General features: G+C 39.8%; 1 protein-coding gene across 2 annotated transcripts in view; it reads right to left on the minus strand.

The window, feature by feature from the left end:
- The window catches only part of rabgap1 (RAB GTPase activating protein 1), a 67,161-nt gene that overhangs the window by 33,930 nt on the left and 11,028 nt on the right, over positions 1 to 22,203 (minus strand). The window contains exons 3-14 of one of the 2 annotated variants that reach the window (XM_084572191.1): positions 22,001 to 22,030; positions 20,675 to 20,933; positions 20,229 to 20,442; positions 19,867 to 20,041; positions 15,710 to 15,870; positions 13,503 to 13,613; positions 12,505 to 12,571; positions 12,322 to 12,424; positions 11,856 to 12,025; positions 11,233 to 11,401; positions 10,276 to 10,369; positions 6,623 to 6,773 (exon numbers count right to left, since the gene is read on the minus strand). In XM_084572191.1, the coding sequence (XP_084428317.1) occupies positions 6,623 to 6,773; positions 10,276 to 10,369; positions 11,233 to 11,401; positions 11,856 to 12,025; positions 12,322 to 12,424; positions 12,505 to 12,571; positions 13,503 to 13,613; positions 15,710 to 15,870; positions 19,867 to 20,041; positions 20,229 to 20,442; positions 20,675 to 20,933; positions 22,001 to 22,030 (1,704 nt within the window). The remainder of the gene's footprint in view (positions 1 to 6,622; positions 6,774 to 10,275; positions 10,370 to 11,232; positions 11,402 to 11,855; positions 12,026 to 12,321; positions 12,425 to 12,504; positions 12,572 to 13,502; positions 13,614 to 15,709; positions 15,871 to 19,866; positions 20,042 to 20,228; positions 20,443 to 20,674; positions 20,934 to 22,000; positions 22,031 to 22,203) is intronic. The other variant, XM_084572192.1, reaches the window with a different exon arrangement.

Raw genomic sequence — 22,203 nt, forward strand, 5'->3', positions numbered from 1 at the left:
ATTAGCAACTGGTTTGCCTTTTGGGTGCAAGCTGCAAGTGAAGGAGAGTCTCAAAGGCAATGACGGAAGTTCAGCAAGTTTAGATAAGGAAAAAAAAATATGGAAATGCTAAAATAAACATTTTTAAAGCTATTTCACTGCCTTAAGTTCTTTTTATAGAAATGTGTGAAACTCCAGTGTGGGAGAAGGAAGAGCTAAAAAAGGAAAAGAGATTAAATGATGCCAGATAAAGGATTAGTACTGACACCAAGTAGGACGCAAAACAAAAACAAAAAGGACCTCAATACACTTCATACTTGACCAAAAGAACACAAAAGCAGAGTTAAATATGCAAGAAAAATATAGATAGGACGGTTCTGGGTGTCTGTTGCATGAAGTGTTAAGAATAAACCGAAATTATTAAGACTCATGGATCAGCTGTAAGAAGGGATCAGACAAGGTGGTGCCTAATAGATGGTAAACTTGACTACATGACTTGATCACAAACTCTTTGAAATTCCAGGCCATAGTAAAGAAGGGTGTGATCCCCCTAGTGTGTAAACCGAAGCTTGGTAATAACATAACCACCTAGTAAGACAATGATCCTGAGCCAACTCCCAATTCAACAAAAACTTGGTGCAGAATCATTGTCCTTAAATGGCCATCTTACTTCCCCGATTTGAATGCCAATGAAAATGTGCAGTGGGACTTAAAGAACGCAGGAGCAGCACAGAAACCAACCTTGCGAGAATCTTCGACAAACATTTATAACATTCATGAAGGTCAAAGCTGATTATTCCTAAATACGGACTTTGGGGTATAAATAATTTGTCTTACGAGTCTTTTGGGAGACTTAGTACATTCAGATTGAGTGCTTCGGTAGCTGAATTATTATCTCAAAATATGCACTTTTAAACTTTTTGGACCGTTTACCAAGAATTTCCTTGATATGTTTTCACTAGAATGTTTTGCAGTTTGAGCAGGTTAAATAATTTTTATTACAACGTATGCGAGTGCCAGTTTAATTTAGTCTCAAAAATGACATAAGCAATAACAACAAAACAGACTTACTAATGTTAACTATTAGGTGATTTTCAGTGATGTTTTATTGTAATCACTGACTTCTTTAGGTAAAACGCAGGGATGACAAATTGAGTTTAATATGGAAAAGTCACTATTGAAAATAGTTTGAATCTTGGCAAAAACAATTATAATGATAATAGCGTTTATACAATTTGTGCTTAATTGTACCCCAGAACTACTAAATGCTATTACTGCCCTTTACAGTCTAAACATTATCCAACAACGGTACTTGTGCAATGTATTATTATACTAATGGTATACTTTCCTCAAAGGTCCTTTCAGATAAAAAAAAAGTGTTTGTCTATGAAAGACCAAGAGAGAGGGAGACAACAATGAAGCAACTTATGCTATACAATATTCTTATAGTTATACTATAGTCAATGTACTACTAGTAAGCACAGTGCAAGCAAACCTCAAACATCTTCAATTATATAACATGACACAATCAGCCCCTACACAGGTAGCATTACCTCACCAGACATGTTATAATCTCACTCCCAGCAATATCAACAGCTATATTTTTATTGCACGGGTTAGTCCTAATAAATTGCCATCAGCCTTGGAGTAATTATTTGTTATTTTTAGATCACAAGATGTGTTGATTAAATAGAATCACTCGGCAGCTGAGATAAAAATAGCAACTTCCGTGGGTAGTAATTAGTGTCAGATTTAGTGCACCACTGTCCGTGTCTTATTCCTAATGACTTTCTGAAGACGGCGCAGAGTTTGCCTCGTGCAGGGCAATTTGGTGTAGCGTGATGGAGACCCAAACATACCCACACAGTCTCACAGACACACACACACACACACACACCAGCCTGCACCTTTCCCTCCCGCAATCCAGACACACTCCCATGCTTTCACGCACCTCCTCTGCCCAACACACGAGGAGCTAAAAATAGATGACAGTACGACTCGAAGAAAGAGAGGAGGGAGAAAAGGATGAGGAAGGAAGTCAGAAAGAGGCACAGAGCTTTTCAAAAATGAGGAGAGGAACAAATGGAGGCAAGAGACAAATAGACGATAGCAAAAAAAAACACGCAAGAAGAAAAGAGCCGTAAAAATTAGGAAAAACAAAGAGCGTGACGTCCTGTCCCTTGGTTGCCAAGATGAGTAAAACTCATATCCGTTAGCTGTCTAAATTATGCTTCCTTGTTTTGCAACTGCTCACAAGGACAGGTGTCCAGTAGCTGACAAACACCTGGCAACAACACAACAGCACTGAATGATGGTAAAGCATGTCTCCTTTTAATCTGCAGAATAGTAATTAATAATGATATCGAGCAATTGCTGATAATCAAATGTTTCCAAATCCAGTTAACTAGTTAAAACAGTTATTGCTCTTTATTTATAGTGCCATAGTTAGTTTAACTGAATGAACATGTTAAGCTAATCACCGTTAAGGGAATACGGCAGTAAGTTGACTTAAATCTGATCATTACCCCCCATTAGCCACCCCCTGGCTGGTAGTTCATTAAACTAATAATTCAAATAGTTCCAGTCACTCCGTGCTAACTTTTATATCAACGTGACATAGTAAAAACACCAAAATAAGTGGTCAGATGATGTCCTATCAGAGATTTTAGCCTGAAAGGAATGGAAATATTAAGGAACTGGGCAGCTAATAAACCTTGATTTATATTTGCATGTGTGCATTAATTGTGTTTATCTCTGTGAGATGAGCCTAGAGGTGGTCCATAAACTAATAAAAATATTACTCAAGGGTGGTAAGAGTTGTTATATCGTCACAGATAGGCACTCAACTGCATAAGTGCCTCTTTCATCTGACTGTCTGAAAGATCTAGCATATACTACCGTCACTATTTAATGTGGAAAATTGCCTTTGAAGTCATACAGAATGAATCTAAGAGCATGTTAGTATTACTGTCTAGCGTGAGTCAGAACAGCAATGCACAAATAAACTTATCGGACAGAGAAAGTCGAGTAAAGAGTCACACAGGAAAAGGCAGAAGCAGAAACGCCGGGATGAGATGACAACGGGAGGAAAGAGAAAAAGGCAAATGGACAGTGACGAAACATGAAATGAGCGTGCAGACAGAGAGAAGCAGGGAGACACGCGAGTTGACAGGAGCACAAACAGGTCTAGGTAGAAGTCAGAGAGAGTCACACGCACACAAATACAAATGATTCTAAAGACAGACAGACAGAGAGGCAGGCAGACAGGTCATTATGTGGGTCAGACAGTGACATTCAGGCAGACAGGTAGTTACGAGAGCTTGATTTGCTCTCCACAGGAGGCTGCTGAAGGGGGTCTGGAGACAAGACCTGCATTTATGTAAGCGGTTTGCGTCCACACGACGCAACACAGATAAATTTGAGAGCGTGTAGATATACTGTACATCTCAGGGGACATTTCTAATACTGTGAACCACATGTGAAGTAACTACAACTTCAAAAATCACAGCAAAATTAGAAACAGATGTCCAACACGGCATCAACACAAGCCATCATGGCATTTCAACATAGGTAATGCTGTTACCAGATTTGCCTCAAGTAAACAAGATAGAAGACAACTTTGCACATACTGCTATTACACTGACTAGTAGTGTGAAAGATCTGTCTCTTTTCCTCGTCATCATTTCAACACATTATGACACTAAATCATCGCCAGTGTAGCTACCTGATCAGCTTGTGCTATAACTATTGTGTGATGGCCACCTGCCACAGGGCCTGTTTTGTGTTTTCCCCCTTGTCTTGTCTTGTCTGTTTCTGCAGGTACCTCAGTGGGCGGGTCTAATTTGGAGCAATTGGGAGCACCTGGCCAGTCTCCCTGAGCCTATAAAACCTGGCAGTCACAATCCTCATTCTCTCTCTCTCATCTTCCACCTGGACTCCAACATGGGTTTTGGTTATGTTGGCTTTGGCCTGTTTGTTTTGTTTTAACACCCATCAACAACGCACATACACTATCATGTATCCATCAACAGACACGCTGATCCTCAAACTCAAATCTCACTAATTCTTATGGATTCTTTTGGTTTATTTTAATAAATCAGTTGACCTTTATGTTTTACCGCGTTTCTTTGTCTTTTGTCATGGCTTACGAGCCAGGTCGTGGCAATTGCAACTAACTCACAAAATCTCTGGAAACCTAATTTAGCGAAGGATAACATACACCATATTATCAATTATTACCGTAAGACTGTAGCTTATGCAATCACTTGCCCGTTTATTGGGGTTGTCTCCAAAATGAAAACACAGTTAAATCAAGTGCTCTTTCACTTATTTTAAATAAAATGCTTAACGCCATGACCTCCATGCAGATAAGATCTAGTGCGGGACTGTCGTATTAGAATGCATTTGTTTCCACTAGTGTACCTAATGAACTGGCAAGTGAGAGTGGAATAAAATAGAAATATGTTGACATAATGTCTTAGTTCCTTTTATGAAGACTTTACTGGTAAATGAAGAGAAAAACTATGCAGATAAAAACGTATGGATTTTGATGTGTGTAATATGACCTTAATGTTACAGCCCCTCCATACGGCAACACAGCATTTTCTGCCAATATGTCACACTGTCTTTTGCATCGTCCTCCTGACTATAGTCATCTGGAACGATACCAAAATGAGTTATCTGCTTACCGGAATTAAACATTTTCTCAATGACTGACGCAAAATGTGGGCCGTGGCTTTACCAGCTCAATGAGTCTGTTGGTTACTGGTGGCGTGTTAATTGACTGGCATTCGGGGGTTCTCAGAGTACTTGGCAGCAGCGATTAAAGAGTTCATTAGGGCTTCACAGGACAGGAATAGGTTAAATGTCTACTGCCCTGTTTCCACTTCCATCAATGCACTGCATTCACGTATGCGGATGGACACCAAGTTCGGATGAGGGCCGGGAACAAAAGAGGGACCCAGCTAAGCTAGGACATGATGTGCATGCGGTGCAATAAAGCATGAAGAGCTACACACAACCACAGACTGAATCCTGAAAGCGAATTAGGAGCTGGCACATGAGTATGATATGTACAAATTTTAAAACATGAGCTGACCGGGGAAAGAATGAATAAGTACATGAGAAGATGTGGTTAAACTGGTTCCAGTAACAAAAGCAACTTGACTGTCCCATCTAATAAATGTGATATGCCGAGTACGATTATGCAATGTATTTCAAAATTTGTTTTAAACTATGCAAATAACGAAAACATTTGTGTGAACTTTGAACTCTGCAATAAATTCCTATCCAACTTTCTGTCCAGTGGCTATCAGTATAGTGGCACTGCAATGCAGTGTTACTGTGGTCAGAGTAAAAGGTGAGATTCCATTCATGCCATTTGTGTTAACAGCAAAACAACAAGGCTCCTGTGATGCAAAACATATGTTTGAGTTGACCCCCAGTAATCAATAGTAAGTGGCAGACAGGTAGAAGACAGCAAGAGAAAAGAAAATGTTTGCAGGAAGTGGCAGGAGATCAGAAGGGAAGAAAAGGAAGAAACAATGAGTGAAGAAAATGAGAACATGAGAGGAAAGCAAAGAGGAGGAAAGAGCGAGGCAAACATCTTGTCACCACCTGGGACCCAGCTTGCTGCCCAGGGATGTTGCCTTTACATAACAACAACGGACAGAGCTGTGGCCGGGAAAAAATAAATAAAATAATAATTCAAAAACTAACACACTGTTCTCGGCACACAAGACTACTAACCACGTACAGCATGGTGAAGTCACCACTGATCATCCTGCACAAGTCCACGCATGCATACCAACACAACGGCCCTGTGATTCACTGACAATCTGAAACTTAAAAAGCTGTCTATGTTAAAAATGCCCCAATTAGAACCATATTCAATAAAAATGAAATTATCATTACATTATTACTGATCACAGACCAACCAGACGATGCATGTCAATAAAGACAATTACTGATTAATAAAAACTTGATAATGTTTTCCAACTTACAGCTAAAAAACAAAAGATAAACTCTTGAAATATGATTCCTTGCTTTCACATTTTCATTCATAAATAGTAGTTACACAGTGTAGATACTTCGCATCTTTGTTAATCAGCTTGATGAACGTTAAAAAACTACAGAAACAACCGTGTTCTTGAGGATAAAATAGGTGTACACAGTACATCTTTCACTTGCATAACTCAGTTATCAGCGGCTTTGATCTACAGGGACACAGTGGCTAATATCACAAGTTTGAAGCACATGAGAGAGCAACTTATGAAACAAGACCATTGATGAATACTGAGAAAAGTGTTAAAAAACAAAAAAAAGAGTAAAATATAACCAGGACTGTTGCTAAGGACAATAACAATAACACATGTGATCTGGCGAGCTCAAACTAAAAATGAACAACACATTAAATGTGTTCCAGCTCAAAATATAACCAAGAGTAACAAGAGAAAGGATAAAAGTGTCAGAGGGAAAGGCCTGCCTTAATAATTCCTTAAGCTTGGGCAATGATTTAGAAACCATCAGCGGGGGGACGTGGACAACAAGCTGATGGGTCTCGTGTCTGGGTCACCTTTGAATCACCACAACACCGAAAGGAGCAGTGCGTCCTTATCATCAGCAATACTTTGTGTGGTCTTACCTTTGTAATGAGAGTGCGGTACTCTTCTACCTGGTGGTCATTGTTGTGGCAGCCTGCCAGGAGCTGCCAAACCTCCCCACGGAGTGCCTCAGGAATGCCGCTCCGCACCAAGGCTGGCAGCTGCCTGGGCCGCACTGATAAGTTCAAATGCCTGGGGGAGGGGAGGAGAGGAGAGGAGAGGAGAGGAGAGGAGAGGAGAGGAGAGGAGAAGAGAGGAGAGGAGAGGAGAGGAGAGGAGAGGAGAGGCAATTAATTAATTTAATTACAATTTCTAAATGTCTTTAAAGTATGCCATTCCACTGGCTCCCTCATCACATGCATCAAATTGCATAGTGCAAACCTATCTATTTAAATTAGGGCCGGGACTCGATTAAAAAAATTAATCTAATTAATTAGAGGCTTTGTAATTAATTAATCGAAATTAATCGCATTTTAATCGCATATAAATATCTGACCTGAGAACAGTGAGAAGTAATTTTTTTCATATGGATTTTTAGTATACCATTGAATAATGACTAAATTTCCCATCCACGGGGCCAACCAAAGCGGTCTCATCAGCTTCTTCTTTCATGTTCACTGTGGTTTGTTGTTGTCTGAAGTAATGAACAGTGTTGCCAACTCCTCAGGAAAGGAAAGTAGCTATTGGCTGTCCTAAAAGTCGCTAGAAGTCGCTAAATGACGTAATCGGCTAATTTGCATAATTTACCTTTTGGATGTAATTGTGATGGACGCTGTATTATTAACGCGCCTCCTTTATCAGGGCTTGGTATTGGCAAAATGACTCTAAAGAGACGCTCTGGCACAGTAACTTAAGTTTTTTTTTTTTTTTTTTTTTTTACTTTTCTTAAGTTTGGTTTAGTTTCTAGCCTACAAGTCACAGGCACAGAAGAACATGAGCATTTTTTGCCATAACTAGAATATTTTTAACATTTAACATTTTTTGTACAAACGGTTTTTACTTGACAAAATTAACAATCTAAATGGATTATTATTTTATTATTTATTTTAGTGTGACAGTGAAGAAACATTTACATCCCGCTCTGTAAACCAGGGCGCGATCAGCGGCAGCTTTGCGCATGCGTCATTCGTTTGCAGTCTGGACGCGGTGGCGTGGTTCTCCCTCTCTGCTCTGACTGCTGCTGCGCGGGGCTACTACCTGTGAGTGCTTTGGGACGGGAGAGGGGCTCACGGCAGCACCCGCTGCTTGTTGAGGACACTGGTAATGAACGCTAGTTGGTGCTCCAGTATAATCGGTCCGCCGAAACTCATCCAGTGAGAAACGTTCCGCGGTGCAAAAATAAGTGTGATTAAAATGCGTTAAAAAAAATTAACGCGTTATTTCTGTGTAATTAATTAATCTTAATTAACGCGTTAAAGTCCCGGCCCTAATTTAAATCAATGTTTTCAATGGACTATTATCGCGTCTAATAACGGTTTTCTGGGTCATGGTTTCAAGAATAAGGAGGACTTACATAACCTAACAGCACAAAAGATAATAATTTACATGCAAATAGTTCATTCCCGCCTCCCACAAGGCATACAATCCGTCAATGTCAATCTTTCAGTCTGTAAAATATGAGCTACACCGATCAGGCATAACATTATGACCACCTTCCTAATATTGAGTAGGTCTCCCTTGTGCCTCCAAAACAGTTGTGACTCATCAGAGAATGGACATGGGCCTTCTGAGGGTGTCTTGTGGTGTCTGGCAACAGAATGTTGTTAGTGGGGGCCTTTGGGTCCTATGGGTTGAGGGGAGGGGTCTCTGCGGATCATCCCACAGATACTTGATCAGTTTGGGATGCTACTGAATTTGGACGCCAGGCCCTAGACAGTTTTTGTGTTTGTGTCAGGCTGCGTCCTGCTGGGGATGCCTGCTGCCATTAAGGAGTGTCACTGCTATGTGGTGGGGGTGTCTGGTCTGGTCTGGTCTGGTCTGGTCTAGGTCGGGGGTACATGTCTAAGTAACATCCACACAAACGCCAGGAACAAGAGTTTCCCTGCAGAGCATTGCATTGTCACAAGATGGTCAATGTTATTTACTTCATCTGTCATGGTTTTAATGTTGTGGCTGATCAGTTTATTTTTGTACAGAAAATACACAATGCCCGACTTATCCCTGAAATTCTTTCTCTCACTTTTCCCCCCATAGCTGTGCTTTATTTTGCCCCTACCATATAATGACCTTAATAAGCCGATACAAAACAACAGGAACAATACACAGAAAGCCATTTTAATGATTTCCTTCCTGCCTTATTATTCACATTTAAATGTTAAATCTGTTGGGAAAACACTCCATCTTAGAGAGTCACATACACATGCAGTGTTAAAATAAGACCAATCGTGAGAGAAAGAGTTAGAGACACAGAGAGAAGAAGGCAAACTTGGAGGCACAGCTGTACCCACCTACTAACTATTGCCTGACTGGAGCCGACAGAAGTCCCCAAATCCCTGACGATTCTCTCACTTCCCCCCCCTTTCTAAATTTTATCCCGCTCTGTTTTCTGGGTTTGTTTTGTTCATTTGTTCTGGGCATCAGGTTATGCAATACATGGCATTTTCTGCTGAGACTAAGAAGGGAAACTGTGTACGTATGTGAGTGTGCATGTGATGGAAGTAATGCCAGGTCTGGTCCTCGGGGCATAAGATTGTAAAAGGCTTTCTGTGATTTGCCTCTCTGTGCTCCCTGAGTTTGGCATCCCACTATGCAACAACACACACTCACTCGCCCACGCTAACTCACCAACACCAACTCACCACACACAGAAAGCCCAGTGTTATGACAAGCTGGTCTCATGATTCCTTTTTTTTTAACCAGCGAACTGAGGCAAAATATTCTGAAAATATGAATTGCTTCAATTGTCATGTCAGCATTCTCAAAGGCCATTATAACCGCCCCATTCTACTAGGGAATTAGGGAATAGTGGAAACAAATGCACCCTAATAGAGCAATCCTGCACTAGATCTTAGCTTCATGACTGTTAAAAACCGCGTGAAAAAAGTGGTAATTCAACTGTAGGATCATTTTGGATGATGCACTTTGTGGTACTGTTAAACTGGATTGAATTAAACAGCAGAACTAATATTTTATTAAACTTAAGTTCTTTAGATGAGACCTTAGACATTAGGTTGCCTAAATAATAGGAACATGTGTCGGTACAACACAGTACAATTCAATTGTGCTGCAAACCACAGCCTCCAAAATGAAAACACAGTTGAATCAACAGCTCTCTCAGTTATTTTAAACAAAGACTGAATACCATAATGTTCATGAAGCTAATATTTACTGCAGGACTGTTAGAATGCATTAATTTTCTTGCGTATACCTAATAAACTGGCAAGTGAGTGTATATAAACATACATTACTGTTCCCCTCGAGAACAGCAAGGAGGAATGCTGTGCAGCGTGTGCAAGAGGGGGGCTTAACTTACAGCTAATTAAAGTGCAGGCAGTTTCTGTTCAGTTCGTCACAAGCTTCTGATTAAAAACAAATGCTTTATTGGGAGAAGGGAGCCATCTTAATAAGCTGCTTATCGACAACTACTGCCTGCTGCTCTTTCCTTCACATAGACACACAGAGTCCATCTGTGTGCATTCACGGCAGCAGTGACAGAAGCGGAAGGACAAAGTTAACGAGGTAACAAAATCCTTACCACTTAGATAACAAGTCTCCCCAGGTCTCCAGGATCTTCTCTGCACACTCCTTTGAAACATCGCCGGACCCACTGAGTAAGGGCTCATCATTATCTGGGAACAAGTGAACAAAATCAAAATAAAACATCAGTACATCTAATGTTTTAAGTAGAAATATGTCTTGTCCAACCAAGCACTTTGTTTTAGAGTGTACATATCCACCGCATGGTGCACAGATTTATGTATTTATTTAAGCTTCCAATTTGAGTTGCACTGAGCTGTGTACAACATAATGCTGAAGTTATATAAACTGAAGTTTTCTAAGTAAACATTAAATAGCGCTATATTAACTAAGTATCTGGTATAGTGTTTATATGGTAAGTTATTCACAACATTGGATATTAAACCAAAAGGCCAGTAGACAGAAGATGAACACACTATAATATACAAAAAGTACCACAGTTATGCTCTCTGCTACTGCTCACAGTCACACAAAAAAACACACATACCACTGATGGTACTTCGTGACCATATAGTACAAACAGTTCTGTAACACTGTGTCTGAATTTGACTCGAGTTTATATATAAACTATTATCTATGGAACTGCCCACAAGACAGAGTTTGAATTTTTAGGCCAAGTACAGTATCAGTGGCTGATACATGAAATGCTAAAAGCACTAAATATCTGCAGTGTAATTCAGCTGGGCTTTACGCAGGTTAACCTCGTTTATTTCCATGCTGCCGGGCAGTATTACTTTGTAATTACTCTGTAGTTGTTGTTGTGCTGTTACTGCCTGCCTCTGAATGAGGTCAGTCCTGTCCAAGGACACAGCGGTTCAGATGAAAACAAACTCTAATTTATTGCCCCATTTATTTAGAGTATTTGTCTGATATAATGAAATTATATTTAAATGAAAATGTATTCTGTGCCTTTTATAAAATTAAACATTAAACAGACAAAAGTGCATCCAGTCACCTTCTTCTTCATCATCCTCAGGTGGGGACGGAGCCATGGTACCAGCCCCAGAGGGCAGGATGTTGGGACTAGCTGTGGTCTTCCTTTTTTCTCTCTCAGTCTCGCTTTCCAAACTCACCACCTCATAAAGTGTGTCAGAGGCAGGACTCTTACGTTCTTTGCGCTCCATCTGAAAAGGGAAGACATCAGAAAAACAATATTTGACGAGGTGTAGAGAGGTGTTTGTTTTTGTACTGCATGCAGATACGAATTCTGTGATCGTTTTTATCTTCTCCTTATGGATCCACAAATCACAGAAATCAGAAATGGAGCTACAGATAGATAATTGCATTGCCAGAAAGTGTACAGCACATGTTTTAAGTAGGTATATAATAATTATGAGATTTTTACATTTTTGACCTGAATAAGCTAGGCTTATTTATGTCTTCTGCTATTATATGTTGTATTATTTATTCATATTTCAGATCATCCTCTAATTGGCCGATCACTTTCTATGTTACTGGACAGGACAAAAAGCCGTAGTATAATAACAATAAATCGCTCTTGCATCATTACAGGTGACAGCTGACATCCGGTCACGGAGCCGATGACTTGATTTCACTATAAAAACTGATTTGACAAACCTGTCGTAGTTTAAGGTAGAATGTCTCAGTGTAGCTACGCTTGCTGAAGGGCCAGAACAGTCTGTCATTTGGGGAGCACACTCTGACCCTGGTCTCCAGTAGGAAACGGACCGGCTCCTCCACCTCTGTTATCACCAGGTCCACTGCCGTCGTCATGTACATGAATTTATCTAGGGGAGGAAAAAAAGAAAACAATTACAACATCATCTCTGATTAGTGATTAACTTCCAGCCTTCATCTAAAACTAACAAAACTATTAATCATTCCAAATTATTACTAAGGACCGTTTCCATATGCCAAGACTTGCGCAACTAGTGGAAAGTGATTGTAACACTTCTGTCAAACATCAGTGTTAAAATAAGAGTGAATAAACAACCAACTAGCCAATAAATATAAACGAAGGAAATAATAGCTGTTGAAAAGTATTCTGTCTTATGTAAATCTTGGACAGATTTTTGGCTCTTACCTTTGGGCGTTTCCTCATTCACAGCCTGGAACTGAGGCGTGTTGGGGTTCCAGCTTCCTGTGATGATGTAAGACTTCCCGTCTGAGCTCTTTCCCATTGACTCCTGAGAAGGCACAAGTTGGGGGAAGTTAGCAAGCACACGCAAACACACAACAACACATACACAAGTAAACAGTCACCCACCAGGTCCAGCAGGTGCATGTCGCTGTTCTTCACATTTTTCCCTGGGCTGAGCAGGAGTCCAAAACACCTGGAGAAGACATACACACAAGGGTGACAGAGAAATGGAAATGTGGCATGAAAAAGATTACATAAGGGTATGGGGGGGTGGAATGAGAGCAAGAGCGGGAACCAGACAGAGAACAATAAATCTCTCTCTATAGAGTAGGACCATTTGTTAAACCTCACATATGCTACTGCAAATAGCTTCCTGAACTGATCCTTTAACACAGACCAGAGCATGGAGAATATTAAACACAGCACTTCAAACCTCACCTTCTCTGGGCTCACGAAACAATAACAAAGCAGCATGAAAATGGAAATCTGCAAAAAGGCCATGGAATGTTTAAATTTCAACAGATTTATTAAACCGTGGAAAATGAGGAGCCTCGGAGACAGACTCGCCTCAATCACCACTTTAAAACTGTCCCAGAACACTTAAATCCTGACACGGGCCGATACACGGATGTAAGGATGTCCACCGGTGTGTGTTTATCAGTTACAGCTGTGTGATTAGTTTCTTATAAATGCTTGGTTCTAAGCAGACACATATCTACTATAGCAAATGGACGGGTCTCTGTCAGACTGACAAATGCACAAACTCCTCTTTAAGATATTTTACCTTACCAGGACTCATACATTCTTGTCCCTTTGGTGTTTACATTAACACTGCCTGTTTCTAGATGCTTCCATTATGTTTATAGGGATATATCTGATGTCTTGGTAGTTTTATTTCAGAATAAATCTCCATGAAAGCAACGCCGCCTGCATAATAAAATGTTCTCACATTTAATCGTAAGCAACTTAAAAATAGCAAATAAATTCTCACTTATCTAAATAATGCATGAAACTAAAATGGACAAAAACATTTAGTGACGCTGTCAAGATGTATGCGTTAAGCAGGACCATCTGAAGATGTGCTGTGTCTGCATGAATGTGTGAATGTTAGCGTGGTATTGTACCTCTCAATAGCCAGTTCCTTGTTAGAGGTCTGCTGAACATAAATGACAATTTTCTTGTCCAGTCCCGCACGCAGCTTGAAGCTCTGCTTGTCCTTGTCTTTTGCTACGGCACTGCACGCAAAAGGAAAGGAATATTATTTTAAAAAAGGAATATATATATATTAACACATTGTTGTCAGGAAAATGAACACCAATGGAAATAAACAAGATGAAATTTAGAAAAGCATATCCAGCAGATGAAGTTTGACACTGAGACTAAACACTTATTACATTAAAAACTCTTGTACAAGCCGAAAATAGATATGGTTGATTTGATTATATCAAAACAGGGGAAGAGAGGAATTCTCACTGTTTTTTTCCTGTTCTCAAATCAAAACAAACAACTTAGTCAATCAGCTGATCGGATTGAAAAAGAAATATTAAGAGGATGCCTCAAGTTTAGAAACAGACATTTTTAATCAAAATAAAACACGAAAAGGATCAGGTTTTAGACAGAAACAGTAATCAACATTCTCCAAGCCCTCGCTGACATAAATTCCGGAGGAAATATCAACGAAACCATTACGCTGAGTATGCTGAGTAAAGTTTAAAAAAAAAAACATCCATTAATCAATTTGAAATCTATTGCAAACATTTTGAACCTGCTGTAAATTCCAGGCAGTGGTCAGATCTTAAAAACATGCCTGAGAGTAGGGTCTTGATGTACCACATAGACCTTAGTGACACAGACTAGACAGACAGAGTTTTAAGCTGTAAATAAACCCTCTGTCTACTATGCAAGGCTACTAAGGTTTGATTTTATTTTACAGATAATATACAATATCTTAACATATATCTTAACATAGTTTACACAGAACACTGTGTCGTATTTAAACAAGGAAAGATTGGTAGCACTCACAAAAAGAAACAGGAACATGTACTGTTTGCTTGGAAGCCAGAACACCAAAAATAATCAGCCAAAAGCTAATGAGGAGGAAATGTGTGCTGGCTAAAAATAATCTTAGGGAAATATTTGTTTGTTTTGTGTTGTTTTTCAAATAAGCTGAGTTATCTCGGGCTGTTTGTGACAACACACGGATGTGACTCAGTATAATGGGAAAACAAAGTTAAAGGGGTCAAGGAAGATAGATTATATGGAGCAAACACAGGGGCTTTCTGTTGCGTTCTTGTTTCACCGTGTGGTATTAATTAATGTAAGTATAAATCAGTATTCATCAGTATTTAACATCTACCTTTACAAGCCGTCCAGGACATACTGCCAAGAAGCATGCATGCACACAGCATGACACTGCCACCACCATGCTTCACGTATGTGTATGCGGCGTCTGCCAAACATTGTGTTTACTTGGATGCTTCAAACTGAGCTTATATTCAGTCCACTCCGGACTTAATATGAGCTTTCCTTAAAGTTCATATTTCTCTTTGCCACTCTTCCATGAAGAACCTGTACAACCGTTACTGTATGAAGACTTTCTCCAATCCCAGGTGTTGAAGCTTTTAACACCTTCAGAGTAGTCATATGTGAGGCCTGCCTCACTAGTCTCCTTCATACACAACTCCTTCACTCAGTTTGTGAGGACCGTCTGCTTGAGGCAGATTTACATGTGTGCCATGTTCCCTCTGTTTCTTAATGATGGACTTAACTCCAGGGTATGTTCTTGGAAATGTTTTCGTATCCATCCCCAGACTTATACTTTTCAATCTCCTTTTGTCAGAGTTGCTTGGAGTGTTATTTTGTCTTCATGGTGTAATTGTAGCCAGGAATACTCAATAACCAGTGACATTCGGACAAGGGTGTCTTTATGCTATAGCCACTTGAGAAGCATTCACTGCATTCAGATGATCTTAATTTCACTAATTGTGAGAGTACTAGCACTAATCTGGTAAAACTGTTGTGGTTTTTTTGTAATTTCTTGTCATAAAGCCAAATTATACGGACCATGATTCCATTTATAAATGCGATGAAATGTTAAAACATCCAAGCTGGTGAATACTTCTTACTACACTGTATACTGTACATTAAGGGCTGTATTTATTTATAAAGCTTGTGTCTGTGTCTGATGACTTAACAATATGTCTGCTTAAGCACAATATTAAGTTCATTCTGAACTTATCATAGATACAGAACCGCATAAGCAACTTACATGGTCATGGTTTTATGCTCTAACAATCCACATTTCGGATGCTTAAATGCTTAAGACTCTCACCTGAAAGTACCCTTGCCATCATCCTCCCTGATCTCCAGGCTGACAGTGAAGGTAAATAAGTCACTGTCGGGGGTGAGCGGAGCAGGCTGCTGAGATGACAGAACTGCCTTCTTAGCTGACCGCCGAAAGGCCGTGGCAAAGCTGTACAGTATCCTACTCACCTGTAGGGGAAAAGAAAACACAATCAACTTCACAAACCTTTATATTAAACCACAATAATTGGGAGTGATCTATACACAATATAACATCCAAATACAGTTTCATAGAATCAGACAGTTTAACTACACACAACGTTGTATAAACACCAGACCGTACACAGAACGTCTACATGAAAGAATAACAAAAAACATAAAGCTCCAGAGTCGAGCACTCAAATCTAAATCCAATCCAAACTGTAGTGATTAACTGCACTTAAACGCAAACAAGGGGAGAGACTAAACGTGTGTTGGCTATCATGAGACTTGCAGGACATTCTTTTGCATGAGTCGCTTTCCTCAAAAAAAGTTAAAGAACATTTAAGTTAATTTCAAGAATCTTACTAACGACTTTAAGTTTCCAGATTCCAGAATGTTCCTGAGCCAAGTTATTTGTCAGATCAGATAATTTTGAAACTGAACAAGAGCACTTGTCCTTTTTCTCCTCTCATCAGTTGCTTTGTTGAGTAGGACACTTCTCCTATGAACACCACATAAGCACTGGCTTTTACAATTTCTATGTTCTACTGTATGCCATCGTGTCTCACACCCAATTTGGTTAGGTGTGATTCATTAAATAGAACGAAAATCTACAAAACACCCAACAATGGGATAATAAAAAGTCTCAAAAAGCTAAATGTAACTGTATGTGTTGCACAGGACTTGTGAGGACAGACTACAAAGTCTGAAACCGAAAATGTCTGCACCAACCAAAGCAATCACTAGGTTATTAATATTAATTGGAATTGTTTGTTTTTTTTTGATAGAAGGCCCCAAAAAACTTACCTAATGACCCACTACTCCACTGACTGCAGACTCTCGAGCATATTAACTATTTAGAGTTTTAATCAACACAGTGATTTATATTCTCCTCTGATTCTGAATGTGAAGGCATTGCTCCTATTAACATAAAGCAAAGACAACTCACTGCTTTCAGAAACTGCAGAGGCCTGCTAAATCTCCAACCTCAAAGAAGAGCTGAGTTGAGGGAAGGGGGGCAGCTAAAGACTGCCAAGCGTGGAAAAACTGGGTGGTAATCATTTATTTACATTCTCTAAATGTACCTTTTCCACTAACGAGACTTTAAATTTGTGGGCTTTGCATTTAGCAGAGAAAAAGTCTTTTATATTCCGATTATTACTAAACAGACATGTGTGTGTGATAATAAACAGAGCTCTCCCCTAACTAAAGGCCTGCAGCACAGTGTTTTTGGATCATTTCTAATTCTGGTAAACAGCAGAACTTTGGGGTTGATGGCTATGAGATGAGGGGAAACTGCTGTTATCAATAAATAATGCTTTTCGTTTTTCTCCAGACAGGAGTATAAAGCAGCTTCTAAATGCCACTACACAGAGCCTTTGTTATATTCCTGGTACAGTAGAAGGACGTTAGCGGACTGCAGGGGGTGTATTTACTGAGAAATAACAGCGGACTGGATGTAAGAGATGGGGTATGAGTAAAGATAGATGGGGGGTCACCCCCTGTATTGATGGAACATTTAACACAATGGATGTGTTGTTCTGAGCTGCTCAAATCAATGCTGGGGTCAAAACTGGCCAGCTTTCAATGTATCCAAATTGAACAGTTTTCTTTTTGTGCAGCATGAAGAACCAGATGCTAAAATAACATTGAGTGATTATCACCTTCATTTCACAAAAGAACTTGTAAAACTATAATAAATATTTCTACTGGAAACGTCTTCATTTTCTCTTGTCTGCTTGTGTTAAAATGGTTCAGATGCTTTGACTCTGTTCAGTGTTTGCAAAATCATGAAGTCATCAATATGTCAAATCTATTATAGAGGAAATGTTTAAATGTTTTAAAGATTGGATTTCGAATGGCATTAATAAAAGAATGCCTTTTGAATGTGGACTCAGCCTTACAAGATCTGGAAAGTGTTAAACATCCTGTTACACTGCATTTTTTCCCATCCAGGCTATTTTTATTTTTTCTTCCTTGGCACCATTATCTTTATGTGTGCACTGACATGAAGCTTTGAGACATATTTAACCAACGCCATGGCCAAAACCACTAAATCGCTTTCAGGACCCAATTTGTGTTTCTCACTAAATGTAATTTAGTCTGTCAGGAGCCTAAATCATGAATGTAAAACAAATCTACTGAAGCTGAACTGATGTGAATTATATAGCAGTAGCTATACATCTCTGGAAAGGAGCAGCAAGTTTATGGTCAACAAAAGGAGGTATTGGGTAAGAGACTCAGCAGGGCTCTGCATCACCACCAACATCAGGAGACTGGGAATTGTTACAAACTAGCCTTGGGGCCCGACTGGGAAGTCTGGCACAAAGGAGGCAAAGAAGGACTGAGAAGGTGTTTTGCTTTATGTATGAACTACACAAAAACACACACAAATGTACTTACCTTCATAAGTTTAAGAACATATTGTGTAAATTGTCTTATAACTCCTTCCAAATTGTATTATTTTTGAAATTCTGAGTTAAAAAAAAATAAAACACTAGTGTAAAGACCTGATGTATGGTTGCTTGAGGACAGACAGCGAAATTTTATTTGCATATGCAAGCATAAAATTATTTTTAAATTGACTTCAGTGCCAAAAACTTAATTTCCATATAAAACATCTTAATGATTCAATGCAGCGATTTAAGGAGTTGTTTACTGTTGAGCTGAGGCTGATGAGAGGCATGTGACTAGAGCAGCTTTTTCCTGAAGGAACAGGCAGCCAATGGGCTGACTCACAATAGCGTAATAGTGCGAATGAGAGGCGAAAAAAAGTGAAGACAGAATAGATTGGTTTGTTGCTGGGGGATTGGAAGGAAGACAGGGATGGGTTAGGGTTAAAAAGAAGACTGTGAGGAAGAAGAGAAGGAAGAGGGAGTCAGAGAGATGTCTGGTTGCCAAGTAAACGAGTGAATTAGTTTTGGGATTACATATGTGTGAAATTATGTGTTTTGGTGCGAGTATGGGTGGGTGTCTGTGATACTGGATAGTAAAGTAGCGTCAGTCTGTGGGCTGTTAGTGACACTGAAGGAGAGAAATCAGGTCACTGAGCATTGAAGCTGAATTTTAACCCAGTTTAAAGAGTGGATTCCTTTGTCTCTCTTTTACATTTATGTGTCTCCTGTATGTTGGCTTTGGGGATTGTGTGTGTGGTGTACATGTGGATTGCAGCAGAGCCTGCGGTGCATGACATAACCCCCTGGGGACCACTGAATAACCTTCCACACTGACACTGGACCCTAAAGGAGAGGATGCAGAGTGATCTACAGTTTAAGACAAGGTCACCAGAATACTGCTGGCTATGCGTGTACATATGTATATGTACATGAGTGGATGAGACAGCAAAAGTGGGGAAAAAGGAGTTGGGAGTTATAACATGAGCTTTTGCTCCCCCTTTGGTTTGCTAACAGAACAGCAGTAATGTTGTCTTTTAACTGTATTTATTTCTGGATAGTTTTTTTTTTTGCATATGTTATATATGTTTTATAAAATTGAATGTACAGCTTATCTAAGGATCTACAGCCTTAAAAAAAAAAAAGAGTCATTCTCTGTGCTCCCAGGAATTATTTCTACTATCTACCCCTAAAGTCAGTACTAAAATGGGAAACGGACATTAATGTATGCTGCTCTCTCTGCCTGGAATCAGTTAGAATAGATCCTAAATCTTAGGGAACTGGTCTCTACATGGATTTTAAGTGATTTTAAAGGACTTGGTGGCACACACATCTGGTTCATTCACTACTTGTTACAAATACTTATGGCTATATGTGTTGCTGCCTATGTTGGCAGGACTGTCTTGAAAAATAAATCCTGGTAAAAATGGGTTATAATAATAAATAATGCTCATTTTCACAAGCATTCCTGTGTTTATGTGAGTCTGTTGTACAGTGTGTTAAGTCTTTATGATCTTGGCATGGGAGAAAGTGGTGCTTATACATTTTTACTAGTTCAACATCGACAATTACTTAATCATTAAACGCTCACCGCCTCTTGGATTTGGCAGCGAAACACGTGGATCCTGAAGATCTCAGCGTTGTAGTGGCTCTCGGTGAAGGCAAAGCAGTCACTCTCTGGCGTGCCATCATGGCCGCGTACACAGAACAGGATCTTATAGATGGGGTAGTTGGCAATCTCTGTACTGTTGTTGGGATCCAACAACCTGTTAAAATATCAGTTAAAAATGTTGCTGTTTAACATCTTAAAAGTCACTATTGAACAAGTCAACGTATTGAGTGTACTGTATATGTGACATGCTAGCACTGAATGTTTAAGTATGCACACAACACTCACACTGTATCTTGAACTGTAAAAATTAATATAACAAATTATTCATATATTCTTCTTACCTGACAGTGCCTTCAGACACGCCTGGCACAGACAGTGTGACATCCAGGGGGACTTGGCACTGCCCTCTGAGTATACTCATCATACGGAGGGCCTCCACTTCACTCCGCGGAGCGTTGACCGAGGCACATCCTAGATATGTCAGCTGGCTGAAGACGACACTGTCTTCGTCTGGAATGGGACTGCCAGGACTGCCTTCAGATGATGATTCATCTCCTGCAAAGTTGAAATACAAAAGGGAAGGGAGAGGAAAGAAAGAGACCATTTTATAACTATCATCTCATGTCTGTACATCCTCTCCTGAGATAGGTTGACCTGACAACCTTGGTGGGGCAAGAGGTGGACATGTAAACAGTTATATCAATTATGAAATGTAACAGATAGAGAGAGAAAAACAAATTTAAAGAAAATGGCAATAGTCCACAGGTTTAAACACATTCTGGCTCACCTCTGTATGACCTCTCATTCAGCTCACTCTCCTGGGCCGTCTGAACAGGAAGCACCATCTCCAGTTTGGGTGGTGGTGCAGTCAGAGGGTCACAGCCTGGCGGCACGGGTGATGCTGTGGTAGGGAGAGGGCCATGGTCGCCCCCACCAAGGCTGTCCATTCCTGCTTCTGATCCAAGCCCAGTGTCAGCTACCGATGGGTCCATGAGGACATCTTCTAACTCCCTCTGGAGCTGCTGTTCACTTCCATTCCCCACAATCTGACACACGCGTGCAGGTGAAGTAACATGCGTGGAAACAAGCGTGCACACAACCACAAAGGGAGGCACAGAAAATAACAAATTGAGATGCAAACACATAATAAAACAGAAAAGGAATATTCACAGAAAACAAGATCATTGTAGTAATCATCACAACACATCAAATTTAAGATAATCCATAATCTTGTATTCACTGAATTGCAGTTGTCTCAGATTGTAGAGATCACTGACTTTCTAAAAAGTAGAACTGTACAGTGGCTCTGCCTGTAACACTGACCTCATTATTAAGTTGGAGTGATTGTAGTGTGCTTAAGATTTCACCAATATTAGTGATTAGTAAGTCAGTTTCAAGAAGTGAAAGAAAAACACCCATGTCCAGACAGAAGATGCAGAAGAGTCATGCCAACACTGACTTTATAGTTCCAAAACTATCAAATAAAAAATAAAAAAACAACCTAAGTGCAAGTTCAAGGTTTGACAAACCATAAAATTCCACAAAACTAGGCAAAGCCCTATTTCCCTGCCTGCTGTGGCAGCAGCAAGAAACTGAGATAGACTTATGAAGGCACTTCTGTACCAAGCCGTCTGATTTATACGTCGAACGTCTTCATGGCATACATAAATATTTCAGGGCTGAACATTTAAGTAAAATTTGTTCCTTAGAGGTATAAGGTTATTTGTCCAATGCTGTCAGACAAACAATTATGTATTGCAGGACAGTACCATGACTGGCATAATAAAAAACACTTGGTTCATCTGTATTTAAGATGATTCATTTTGTCACGATGCAGCTGCAGTGACACTTATTATCTACCTAGCCTTTTATTAGGACACTGTGGTCTACAGTATATATGGAAGAATTCCTAGTACTACTATATTCAAAACCAGTATTACAAAGCTAGGGCCATCCGTCATTACATGTCTAAAGTACAGGAAGCACAAATCATCACAGACAGAATCACCACTGACTCACATCACAGAAAGATAGAATAAATATATTTAAACAAGCAGGAGAAAGATAGAGAGAGAAAAGAAGCAAAGGAAAGAAAGCGAGAGGAGAGACTGACCTTAAAGCTGACCTCTTCCTCAGAAATCACCTGCATAACAAACAACAAGTTTAGACACACTGACTCCTCTCCTGACTGGATGGGCTGACTGGGAGGGAAATGTGCACAAGAGTGTGTGGGCAAAAAACCAAAACATGAAATCAGGATGACCGCGTGTCAGTGGATGGAGTGATTTCCCCGCTAGATACAAACTGAGAACAGTG

Source organism: Chelon labrosus, assembly GCF_963514085.1.
Source record: "Chelon labrosus genome assembly, chromosome: 22".
Taxonomy (NCBI): domain Eukaryota; kingdom Metazoa; phylum Chordata; class Actinopteri; order Mugiliformes; family Mugilidae; genus Chelon; species Chelon labrosus.